A 12,891-nucleotide genomic window follows, 5' to 3' on the forward strand; every position below is an offset into this window, starting at 1 on the left:
GAGCTACAGCGTGTGGTGGGGTGGAGGCAGGAACAGGAGACTTGATGCAAAGTCAGCAACTATCATCTTTCACATATGGAAAAGCTGTGTCCGAGTGGTATATGGGCATGAATTGTTGCTCAAGCACTGGGGAAGTATTTGCTTCCTTTTAACCTGGGACAGAAACCTGAACTACACATGCAGTAGCATGTGGCTGTGTAATGTTAGAGTGAGCTGTGCCACTGCAGGTGGGGATGCCATATGTGAATATTTTTGCAAAAAAGTAGATTCTCTTAACGGAAGAAGAATTTTAATGAGATGTTCATCTGCAGTGTGAAATGGCATCTCCTATTTTAACACACCCTGAACAAAAAAATGAAAGCTATGTTTCTGTAGAAATGCTTGAACGTAATGGTATAGTGACTTCCGTCTCCATGTGAAGGTGTTTTTCCACTTCACAGAGGTTTTCTTCGCCAAACTTTTCAGTTTAAAGGCTCCAGCTTGGAGTCAGATCACTGAAAAGTGAGATATGTATATAGCAGCTCTGCAAACATGTTTGGCTTCTGTTGGAATGCTTCCAAAGACTCACGGGATATGACTCCTTAGAGCTGCTGAGAAGAACAAAGCCCCATGGCATCCTGATAGTGTTCTCTTAAACTATTATAATCCGCCACACATAGTAATATTTACAACTGAATTATAAATGCTGCAGAGATCGACAGCAGTAGAGTAGCCTTTGTGATCCACATCCCCAGCCTTTAGCTTGTAGAGCTGGTCCTTTAAGTTTGATTAATTGGAACTATCTGGACACTTGCTTTGCAAAAGTCCTGACTTAGAGGTCATAAATAAATAAATATGGACTAGGAGTGAAATAACAGAAAAGTGGCAATGTCGTTCTGCTACAGTCATAACAATACCATGTTTTCTATAAAGAAAAGACTAACACTTGGATTATGGAATACGTTTTCATGAACACAAGCTGATTTTGCCAGAAGGGGGCAGAAGTATGCTCCATGCTTGCTGGAGAAAATAGTGCTCCCTCCTAGCAGGTTTAAATACACTCTTCTTCATTAACATCTCCAATTTAACAGTTACTGATAAGAATATAAGAGGTTTTATGAAACGGATCAGAGGTCCATCTAGTCCAGTGTCTAGTGTCATATAATGACCAAACAGTTTCCTTGTAGGGTCAACTAACAGGGCATAAAGGCTGATATTGCCTCCCAACACTGTTATTTAAAGAGGTTTATGACTTCTGAATTTGGAGGGCTCCTTTAGTCAGTATGGCTAGTAGCCACTGATGGATGTCTTTAGTTCCAGATTATTAAGCTTTCCTAATGGGAAAAGTGTTCAATCCTTTAATCACATTGCTTGCCATCTTATGCACTTTCCCCAGCTCTGTGATATCCTCTTTGCGATATGGTGGTCAGAACTGCACATAGAATTCTAAATGAGGTCACACAAGAGTGACCAATATTGACTAGCTTATTTTCATTCCCTTTTCTGGAGTTTGTCTTTTTCACTGTTGCCACATTTTCATTGGCACAAGATCCCTTTCCTCCTTAGCCAGATCAGACCCATCAAGATATATTTAAAGTTAGGATTTCCCGCACCCCCCCCCCAAAAAAAAAGTGTGTTGCCTTTCAAAAAATCATACTCTCCTACCTAAGTCTTTGCTTTCATCTGGTGTGGAATTTGGTATTAAGATGCTTTTATCTTGGAAATTTCCCCCAACCTTTCTTTGTAATAAGCCTCCTGCAGGCCTTTCTCCCATTTATCTGTTTTTATATACATATTTCTATCAACTGATGCCCTCCTTGCATCAGCCTATTTGGTTAATCTTCAGGGTGCCACCATAGCTGACTATGCTTGTATTAGCATATAGAGCAGCCTTTCTCAACTTTTTTGCCATTGAGAAACCCCTGAAATATTCTTCAGGCTCCGAGAAACCCTAAAAGTGGCATGGTCATCCAAAATATGGTTAGGAAGCATTGCTGTATACATGTCCACCCAGGGCCCCTCCCCTTCCCACCTCCTCCAGGCCCATCATTAATGATGTATTATTATTATAATTATTTATTAAACATATATTTTGGGAGGGGGCGGTCAACATGACCATATATGCTCATATCACCTATACATGTTTACTAATTTTTTAAAGAAATTAACTCCCACCCATTTGGGGAACCCTTCCAGGGCCATCAAGAAATCCCAGGGATTCAGGAAACCCTGATTGAGAAAGCCTGATATAGAGTAAGGAGTAGTGGAGTTGTAAGTATTATAATTTAATGGTATTTTAACTGACACCTTTCCTTTTTATTTTAGAACTGTTATCAAAAAGGTCCATGGCTCAATACAGAAACTTAAGAAAGAAGGAAAGCTGTCAGAAGATCTTTTAACTGCTTTGTTAAACTGCAAAACCTCGGAAGAGCTGGATCATGTGGTTAGTATTTCCTTTTAAAGCACATCTACAGAGTGCTTCTAGTGTTCTTCCAACAGTCTCCTTTCTACATCGACTTGTCTGCTCACTTCTTTATAGTTGTCATGTTATTTATTGCATGTGATTTATTATTATCTCTTTGCTTTCTGTTTGGTTTCTTGAGAATCCTAAAGTTATGATGTGATAGACAATATGTAAAACAAGTACAAACCCATGAGAAGCTCATGAGGAAATGCCCCCTCTTCTGTGCTCCTCCCCCTCTAGCACACTGTGCTGACGAAAATAAATTATTTTTATTTAGATGTTTTTAATAATATAACAATAACAACAATATTTTATTTATAACCCATCCTTCCCCGAAGGCTAAGGGTGGATAACATCAACCATCATACAAATACTAAAGTAACATAATTATACACATAAAAACCATATTGTCCTTCCGACAACATGCTGAGCATCTGAATGGCTTTCACTGAGAGCCATCTCTCCAATAGGGCGATGGCTGTCCCTGGCTGAGAGCCAATCAGAGGCTCTTCCCTGCCTCCCTGCTGCTCCTCCTCCTCCTGCTCTGCAGGGGCCCTCCACCCTCACATCCCTCTATGGCCCATTACAAAAATGGACTTCGCTACTAGTAATCATAAATAATAATGTTAAAATTCTAATTTGATTATATACCAGACTGAAATCATTGTTTCCACCTCTTTCAAGTGAGTGGGTGTGATAATTTAACAATGAAATTTGATATTAAATCAACTGATGCTTTGGGCAGGGAGATCTGAATTTTGATATTACTCCTGGCCTCATCCCTGGTGAAACAACTCTGTTTTGCAGACCTTGCAGAACTGTCATGAATTCTGAGGGGCCATGATCTCCAAAGAAGATCACTAGAAAAGAGATACATGCCAATTTCTCATTCTCTGCTACTGTTAATCTTAATACAGTCTGTTCATGTATATTATGTGTGTGTGTGTGTGTTTTATCCTAGTATGGCCCATATAAAACTGGAAGTAAAGGCACCAAGGCTCAGAGGGCCAGACAGCTGGGATTAGAACATGCAGCCAATTTACTCATTGGAAATCCTAAAGCACTCAACCTGTTTTCTTATGTCAAGTCGAATGTGGAAGGTAAGCTCCAGGGATAGTAGGTGTGTCTGGCTTTCATATTCAGATACTGCTTTAAATCATCAGGGTTTAGTCTTTAGGCCAAATACCAATAATACATGTTCTGTGGTGGTTGTTAGAATCATCAAATAATAGGGTTGGAAGGGTACTCCAGGGTCATCTAGTCCAATCTGTACAATGCAGGAACTCACAACTGCCTGTCCACCCACTCAATCTGCCTAAGTTCATAAAGTCAGCATTTTTGTCAGATGACTATCTAGCCTCTGTTTAAAAACTTTCAAAGAAGGAGAACTCACTACCTCCTGAGGAAGCCTGTTTTACTGAGGAACCTTTCTGTCAGGAACTTCTTCCAGATGTTTAGCCGAGAATTCTTTTGAATTAATTTTAACCCATTGGTTTTGGTCCAACCCTCTGGGGCAACAGAAAACAACTCTTCTCCATCTTCTGTATGACAACCTTTCAAGTATTTGAAGATGGGGACTAACAATTAAAAGTTGAACATTCAAAAATATTGCAAAACCAAGAGTATAAAGCATGTATAAAAACACAGACTTCAGAGTTAAAACATATGGCAAGAAGGAAGGGACACCAGATAAAACAAAAGTCTTCAACTACTGGCCCTTTGGGGGGGCAGTATGCTTCTACTGCCCTTTGGCCAGTAGTTGAAGACTTTTGTTTTATCTGGTGTCCCTTCCTTCTTGCCATATGTTTTAACATCCCTGAGGAAGGGAGTTCTGTTTTGCATATCAAGCATATGTTTAACTATAGAGCTATGGACTTAAACTTTGTTCTGATGGTTCCACACCGAGATTCCTTAATCCCTGATTAGACACCTTACTGATCATTATCACCTCTGTCTTCAGTTGAATTGAACTTCAGTTTATTTGCCCTCATCCAGCATGTAGTTGCCTCTAGACATTTGTACAGAACATCTATTGATCCATATGGTTAAGGTCTAAAGGGAAAATGGAGCTGGACGTTAAAAAAACACAAAAAACTCTCAATATATATGCTTCTATTACTTACATCTGTGTATTTGTTACCCCTCATTTGTGCCTCTTGTTGGAGGCAGCCTTCCTCTTTTCACGTTGTTCAAGACATAAAACCAGAAACTTGTTAGTTGTATTAGAAGTTGGAACTTCCAGCCAAGCTAAGCTCTTTTAAATTGATTGCTTTGAAGCAGTTGCAATTTTTTAATTTGATTTTTGATTGTAATTTTATTGGGGTTTTTAATCGGGGTTTTATGGGTTTTTATCTCTATGTAACCCGACACAAGCCATCAGGGAACGGCGGGTAATAAATATAATAATAACAATAATAATAATAATAGTTGTTGTTGTTGTTGTTGTAATTTAAAAGACAGCTTCAGGTAGTGAAATGACTTTGACAGAAACAAATTACTTTGAAAATTCCTTTTAAAAAATCAGTATTAAATGCTGACTCTTCAAGTGACTAGTTGTTTTTGCAAGCTAACTTGGGACCAAAGGAAACAGGGAAACTAAATCTGCTTAGCACCTTCTAGTAAAGAAAATGCTTGGTTTTACAATATCACAGAGGAAGTTTCTATGTATGGACTGCATTTTTAAAATTGTTTACTATGACTTGTTACTTTCCTATTTAATGTGTGATAACATGAAATCAGTTTTGAGCTAATTCATAAGAATAGCTTGGGACCTCTGTTCTGTGCCTAGTAGGATGGTGTGCAGTTTGTGAACAAAATTATTTTCTCTTAATGAGTGACTATACTCTTAACAAGTGACCAAGCCTTATGAGGAAAGGTTGAAGGACTTGGGAATGTTCAGCCTGGAGAAGAGGAGGTTGAGAGGGGGACATGATTGCTGTCTTTAAGTATTTGGAGGCTTGTCAGAGAAAGTCAGGGAAATATTCCTGTTGGCAGTAGAGGATAGGACCCACAGTAATAACTTTAAACTACATGTAGAATGGTATCGGCTAGATATCAGGAAAAATAATTCACAGTCAGAGTAGTTCAGCAATGGAATCGGCTGCCTAAGGAGATGATGAGCTTCCCCTCACTGGCAGTCTTCAAGCAGTGGCTGGACAGATGCTTATTCTGGATGCTTTAGGCTGATCCTGCATTGAGAAGAGCAGGGGTAGTCAAACTGCGGCCCTCCAGATGTCCATGGACTACAATTCCCAGTAGCCCCTGCCAGCTGGCAGGGGCTCCTGGGAATTGTAGTCCATGGACATCCGGAGGGCTGCAGTTTGACTACCCCTGGAGAAGAAGAAGAGTAGGAGTAGGAGATGGTTTTTATATGCCACTTTATTTAGAAGCTGCTGCTCCTGACCACTACGCCATGCAGGCTTGGGGTTGATGGCCCCTTCCAACTCTGCGATTCTATGATTCTGAAATGAATTGGAGAGTTTTGTTGCAAACAGTTTCTGTTAAGATGTTACCTCAGCTGTGTAGATGCTGTTTAAAAAAAGGAGTGGTTGAGTGGGGTAGCTGTTGAAGGGGCCGCAGCTCAGTGCTAAAACACCTGCTTTGCAAAAATTCCCTGGGTTCAATCCCTGGCCTCTGCAGCTGAAAGGATCAGGCAACAGGTGATGAGAAAGACCTTGACTTGATATCCTGGAGAGCCTTTGCCTGTCTATGCAGTCCTGGCCTTGTTAGACAAAGAGGCTAACTCTGTATAAATCAGCCAATGTGTGGTGCAGCAAGATGTTGATTGCACTTTGAAAAGGAGATAAAAATTGCCAGTTGAATAAAATAATAAATAACATAAAATAAATAAAATCTAACTCAAAATCAAGTTAGATCACTATTTTTATATATCTTAGATTCAGGTGGGTCTGAAGCAACAGAACAGAATTCCTAGTCCAGTGGCACCTTTAAGAACAACAAAATTTTATTCAGAGTATAAGATTATGTGCACATATATGCTTCTTCATATACAGTGAAAAATTATATAGTGTCTGAAGAAGTGTGTATGCACACTTGAATAAAACTTTGTTGGACTTAAAGGTGCCACTGCACTCAAATTTTATTCTGTTATTTAATATCTGTTACAGCATTTATAGATGAATCTGTAGGGGGCAATGTTAGACAATAAATTCCTTTGATCATTAAAATAAGAGGATTCTTCCTGGAACAGTGTTCTATTTCATTTTTAGAGTGGTTTCTCTGTTGAACATATTGAACTAGATATTTTGTTGAAAAGAGTTCTAAATGTGTACATGTATAATTCAAATGTCTAGCAAATTCATTATATTTAAGGGGCTCCAATTTTGAAAACTGTTGGGGCTGAAATAACTGGATATTTTTTATTAATTTATTTCCTTTTTATCCCTCCTTTCTCCCCAATGCGGACCTAAAGCAGTGTGCATCCTTCTGTCCTCCATTTTATCCTCACAACAACCCTGTGAGGTAGGTTAGGCTGAATGTTTGTGGCTGGCTTAAGATTGTCCAGCGAGCTGCTTTGGCAGAATGGTGATTCAAACCTGGGTGTCCCAGGTCCTTTGTCCCAAACATATCAAATCTGAGAGGAAAAGGGCTGTGCAGCACTCGTTCCTGTGATAGGTCAGCAGCATAATGCTATTTTATTGGCTTGACCTGCTGTAAAGCATTGCCTAATAGGATAGTACTTCTGCCTCTACTTCTGCTGAATTCAGAGATCTGGAGCCTACTGTTATAGGTTTGGACATGCCAGCTTGTGGTGCTAGGTTTGTCCTTGCTTTTCTCCTATGTTGACTTGTGATTCCATCATGTTTCTCATCAGGCTAAAGTTGCCAGTGATAGAGATTATTGTTGGATAGCCATCAACTTTTTAAATATCTTTAATTTTGGTAAGCCACACTTTGGTAAGCCACACCTGAAGGTTTCATGGAGGTTGTGTTGGTGGATTATAAATTTTAATAACTTGAATAAATAAATGAAATTCTTAAATGTTTTCTTTGAGGGCTCTCTACTATTGAGGAAGTGAAATCTGGAGTTCAACACATCTTGGCTGACATGGTCGCTAAAGATAAAGATACACTGGATTTCATCAGAGGCTTGTAAGTATGTTACAGGTCATGACATTCCTGATTTGCACTTCTTATGGATAAACTTTGTTTCTTTTCACTGTGCACATGGAAGGAGGCTTTGCCAAGCAGTGATACAAGGAGACTGTTAGTGCAGCTCTGCTATTTGTTGAGGCCACAATTTATAAGAATTAAATATTGAATTTAAATATCAGAATATAAAATGCATCTCCCTTTCCTTTAACTACTTTTTTACCTTCTGTATTCTTGGATAGACCTATATTTCTCAAAAAAATACCTTACTTTTTTGTGGGGTTTTTTTTTTTTGTATCTTCTAAGCCAAATACAGGTTCTCTAATTTGTTTTGGCTATCAGAATAGTTGACTTGAATAAAAGCTGAATTTTTCCAGCTTTTATTTGGGCATATTCAGGTATAGAGCCTCTTGTGGCGCAGAGTGGTAAGGCAGCCGTCTGAAAGCTTTGCCCATGAGACTGGGAGTTCAATCCCAGCAGCCGGCTCAAGGTTGACTCAGCCTTCCATCCTTCCGAGGTCGGAAAAATGAGTACCCAGCTTGCTGGGGGGTAAACGGTAATGACTGGGGAAGGCACTGGCAAACCACCCCGTATTGAGTCTGCCATGAAAACGCTGGAGGGCGTCACCCCAAGGGTCAGACATGACTCGTTGCTTGCACAGGGGATACCTTTACCTTTACCTTTATTCAGGTATAATGATCAGCTGTCCCTTTTGCCCCACACTCCAAGTGGGAGGGAATTAAATGAATCACTGAAATGGCTCTCAGCCATTTAAACCTAATAGATTAACGGGTCCACCTGACAACCATTTGAGCATTCAATTCCCCCCCCCAAAGGGACAGGTGTGAAAGGGATCATTAAAATAACTGTCAGCCATTTAAGCCTGACAGCTGATGGGCAGACCCATCAAGCTGCTATGTTTAAATGGCTTGCAGCCATTTTAGCAACCCCATTTACTTTCCCCCTTCCAAGGGACATGGAGGCCCAGAATTGGCCTGGGAATGGGAGCTGCCAGCTCAATGCCACCTGGGCTGGGGCTTGCTTCCTTTACTGCTCAGTTTAATCTGAGCTATAAGGGAAGCCAGCCTAGGATCAGCCGTGGTGATGCAAGCTGACAGCTCATCTCCACCTGGGCTGGGGCTGCCTCCCTTTGTAGCTCAGTTTAAACTACCAGTATTTTGAACCAGGATTTTTTGGGAATACTGTATATTTTGGGAGTTAAATACACTTGAACTGAAAAACCTCTGATTTTTTTTAATACACACTCATAATGCTGACATATGCTGTGTCCTTTTACCATGTATGTGTTTACAGTGCCTGATGGCATCCCTATGATGGGTTCTGCAACTCCCTCCATATCCGTTGTCCACAATTCTGGCTCACAGCATGAAGGCAGCCATGTGTAGGAGAAGATTCTTGGGCAGCTATTAGAATGAGGAATAAGAACATATGAAGAGCCTGCTAGATCAGGCCAGTGGTCCATCTAGTACAATGTGCTGTTTCTCTTAGTTGCCATCCAATTGCCTTAGAGGGGTCGGAGTTTCGGGGCCGGAGGCTTGACCATACCTTTGTAATCTACCCATGCATTTATGCACTGAGAAAGAAACAGGGAAGTACTGGGTTTCAAGCTACAAGTTTGTAAGAAGCATTAATTATGTATGAGGTCTTGATTTCAAAAAATAAAATAAAATAAAATAAAAGCTGGTCCAGTAACTGATGTCTAGTAAGATATTGAGTAGGAAAGGAGCAACAGAGCATGGGCAGGAACATGGAAAGGAAGTCCAGGCTTAGGCTATTTGGCCTTTTCCTTGTGATGCTGTTATAATACAACATGCAGTTGTTAAAACAGTCAGTTCATTTGTGCTTCTTCTAGCTGAAGACTAATGCAATGATTCCTAGTATATGGGAGAAAACATACTTTCTGTTTACACTTTTTTATGTATGTAGGTGCCAAAAAAGATACGTATGCATTCAGTCATCTTTGTCAAAAGTGACCTCCAAAAAAGCCAACGAAAAAGACATCAACAAATTTCATCTATACCAGAATTTTTCTTGCAATATAAAGATCGTTCAACATCACCAGGTATGTTTTATACATGGAATAAGAAAATATTTTTAAAAGAGGAGAAATTGACTTGTTCTTTACACTGGAACTAGCCTAGGCACCTGTGGAACCTTCCTTGTCGTTTCTAGAGTTTCCAGATGCCTGGGAAAATGTTTTTTATCTTTAGAAGAGAGGCTTAGTGGAATGTTGTTTAGCAGATGATATTATGTACCTTCATACCATGAAAACCTTCAGCTTCACTTTTCCATATACTTAGTCTCTATTAAATGGACAAGACATTTTTCTCCAGGCCTGTTGGCAACCATTTTTATTTCTATAGATACTTCACTTTGCCTTAAAGTGCTATCATATATTTGGCAAACTTATCTGGAGTAATAACACTGGCTGTTCAATTCATATGGAAGTAGAATTTTTGAAATTATTTTGGATATTAGCTCAAATCTTAGCATGATATCACACAGTTGCATTTAAAGCAGCAGAGACCTAACTCAATTGTGTTAAAAATTAAAAATAGAAAGAAAAAAATAGAGACACATACAAATAAATATGGTAGTAGTCTTCTTCTGTTTGTTTATTTATCTGTTACTGGCTTCTCTTTTCAAAGGATGGTGTTCTATTGTCCATTCCTGATTTGTACCATTCAATGACCAATTTGCTGTTGTGTTGGATGTACCAAGTGGCTTCTCATTACTAATCAGAGTTTTACTATATTCAGAGAATTACTATATTCAGAGCTCTGATACACCAGTCTGCTGTTGCACTTGCTACAAGACTTAAGCAACCTTCCATGCTGTCTGCAAAAGTCTTAATTGCTTAAAATTTAGGGCAAGAAGTCATTAATTTTTCTTTTTCCTGCATATGCAATTGCTGTTCAGAATCGTGCCCCTGTATTTGGGATGTGTATCTGAATTTGAGAGCCCTAGAAGAGAATATCTAGTAGCAGGGATTCCTCCTCTTTTTTTCAGCTTGGCCAAGATTCTGTTTCTTTAAGAACAGAAGAGACCAAAGCTGCTGGGTTTACAACAACACAGCCAGGTCATTTACTTCATGGTTGAGCCTCCAGTGGCTTGCCTTGAAGTATTTATCAGTCTCACATTAGTCACCTTCTCTTAGTGGCATGGGCAAGGGAAATCCCAGTTTACCCGGATGTCAGTTCTATGCAGTAGATTAAGCTGAGAGGTCATGCCTTGTAGGTGAGCTGCTGTGAATGTGTGGCTACTTGAACCCAAATCCCAATACAACCCACTACATCTGCGCACTCCTGCAAGAGATGTCATGCCTGCTTTGAGCCGTTTCTACCATGGCCTGGTGGGGAAGAGCAGGCCTGGTAGCGCTTCATAGTGAGGAATGGGTTTGAGGTAAATGAGGCGCCCAACTCTCGTGGTGCTCCAAACACAGGAGTTACATGGAAAAGGAAGATTAAGTTGGTGTTTCAAAAAGCCTAGCTATACCCATTCTCCTTGTACAGAAGGGGGAAAGTGTGCACTGGGCAGCAGGATTGAGGTTGTTAACCTGTGGGAAAGACTTGCAGCAGCAAGCAGCTTATTGACTGATACAAGGGCATGTGCCTCAGTATTCTTGAACAGGGACAGAGGAAGAAAGAAACGTTTCATGATTTCCTTCTGAGAAGAATGAGAGTTCTGTAATGCTTGCTTGTCCTCCCCTCCTCCGCCCGCATCTTTCGCTTTGAGCTGTGCCTGGAGCCCTGGTTTCCCCAATTCTGTTTCACAGTTTTCTAAATCCGGCCTCAGACTTCTTGTCCAATGTCAGGTTTCTTGTGTCAGCCGTTGCTGCATTGAATGGCTCAGGGAACATTCACATGATCAGGGAATGCTCTGAGCCACTCGATGTTAAACCTGTCAGTTGAAATTGGCCCGATGCAGTGAGAGAAGGTTGCTAATTGTTGTTAAAGGTGACCTGAAAGGATGGTGGTAGTTTCTTTTCTTTTTAAAACATTGTACAGTTAGTATGTACTAAATATTTATAGTATCAAGCTAAAAAAAGTTTTTTTCAAAATTACTATATTTAGGAGACGGTTTTTAGAAAAAAAGAGAAGGAGTTTTTAAAAACTTTTCTCTAGTCTGAAAGTACCTTTTTCCAAATAAGTTCTACAGAGTTCCATGGATCACCTTTGGATTGTAAAAACTTGGCACAGATGTAATGGTGCCCTGTCTTTTAACCATAATTAAGAGTTGAGGTGTTCCCATCAGCCTGCCCCCTCTACCAATTTTCATTCTCATCTCTTTTTGATGTTATCCATGGTGTAATATGCATCTACTCCAAAGGTTCACCAGAACCATGCTTGCTTTTTTAGCCAAAAGCTTGGATCTTGCTAAAAGATTTCCGCTGACTGAAGAAATGGAGCACGACTGTCTGCCTCCCTCCTTTTGCTGCAGTCCAAAATGCTTTCCCTCCCATGATGCCCAGGGACAGTGTAGGAAGAAACCAGAAGAAAAATTGCCCCCACAACTGTACGGAAATCATTGGTGACCCAACCTAATCTTTGCAATTTTAAAATTGAGGGTAATCTATGTTAGCATTAACTTCAGCAGATCTGCGCTGCATTATGGCAAGCACTGAAAAGAGAACTGAGGCAAGGGAGAGGGCAGGAGTGAATGAGCATGTGGAGCGTGCTGGGCCTCGGTTAAGGGCTCAGGACACTCCAGCCTGCAGTGGGCCATCTGTGGTTTCCTTTGTCTTGCAGGCTGCTAAGTAATGAAAAGGCATGTGAGGATTTCACCTTGAACAGCTAACCTTGAATTTTAGCTCTCTGGAGTGGTCTCTCTGGAGTCTTTTCAAATGGATTTCCTGTTCTGTGTGAACAGGTGCTGTGATTTGGAACTAACCTTTACACCCAAAATGCACAAACTATTGACCAGCAGTGAGAAAGCTGGTCTTGTTATTTGACATCAGTATATGTAATTCAGCATTCCTTTTCTTCTGCAGCTCCAGATCTCCTCCCTCCCCCCAGCCTCTCTCAATTCTTTTTCCCAATTTTGAATCCTCTTCATCTGATACCCTCTCCAACCTTCAGATTCTCTGGTTCTGTTCCTTCTTCCAACTCTTTTTTCCTTTGCTTTATTTACTTACTTACCTTCTATTTTTTTATTCTGCTTTTCTGCTGTTCAGAAAAGTGAATTACACAAAAAATTAAATACACTGCAAGATTTAAAAAAACGAACATAAGTGAATTCTAAATTAATCAGTAATGTTATATGAGAAGATTTCAGTTTAAAACTTCACAGAAAAGTTTTGGCTTGAGGAAAGCATAG

At 40.1% G+C, this 12,891-nt stretch overlaps 1 protein-coding gene across 2 annotated transcripts in view; it reads left to right on the forward strand.

The window, feature by feature from the left end:
- Positions 1–12,891, forward strand: part of SRBD1 (S1 RNA binding domain 1) — a 215,248-nt gene that overhangs the window by 11,219 nt on the left and 191,138 nt on the right. For both annotated transcript variants that reach the window (XM_077337219.1, XM_077337210.1), the window contains exons 6-9: positions 2,305–2,422; positions 3,405–3,543; positions 7,458–7,554; positions 9,502–9,637. In XM_077337219.1, coding sequence (XP_077193334.1) covers positions 2,305–2,422; positions 3,405–3,543; positions 7,458–7,554; positions 9,502–9,637 — 490 coding nt within the window. The remainder of the gene's footprint in view (positions 1–2,304; positions 2,423–3,404; positions 3,544–7,457; positions 7,555–9,501; positions 9,638–12,891) is intronic.

Source organism: Paroedura picta, chromosome 1, assembly GCF_049243985.1.
Source record: "Paroedura picta isolate Pp20150507F chromosome 1, Ppicta_v3.0, whole genome shotgun sequence".
Classification (NCBI taxonomy): domain Eukaryota; kingdom Metazoa; phylum Chordata; class Lepidosauria; order Squamata; family Gekkonidae; genus Paroedura; species Paroedura picta.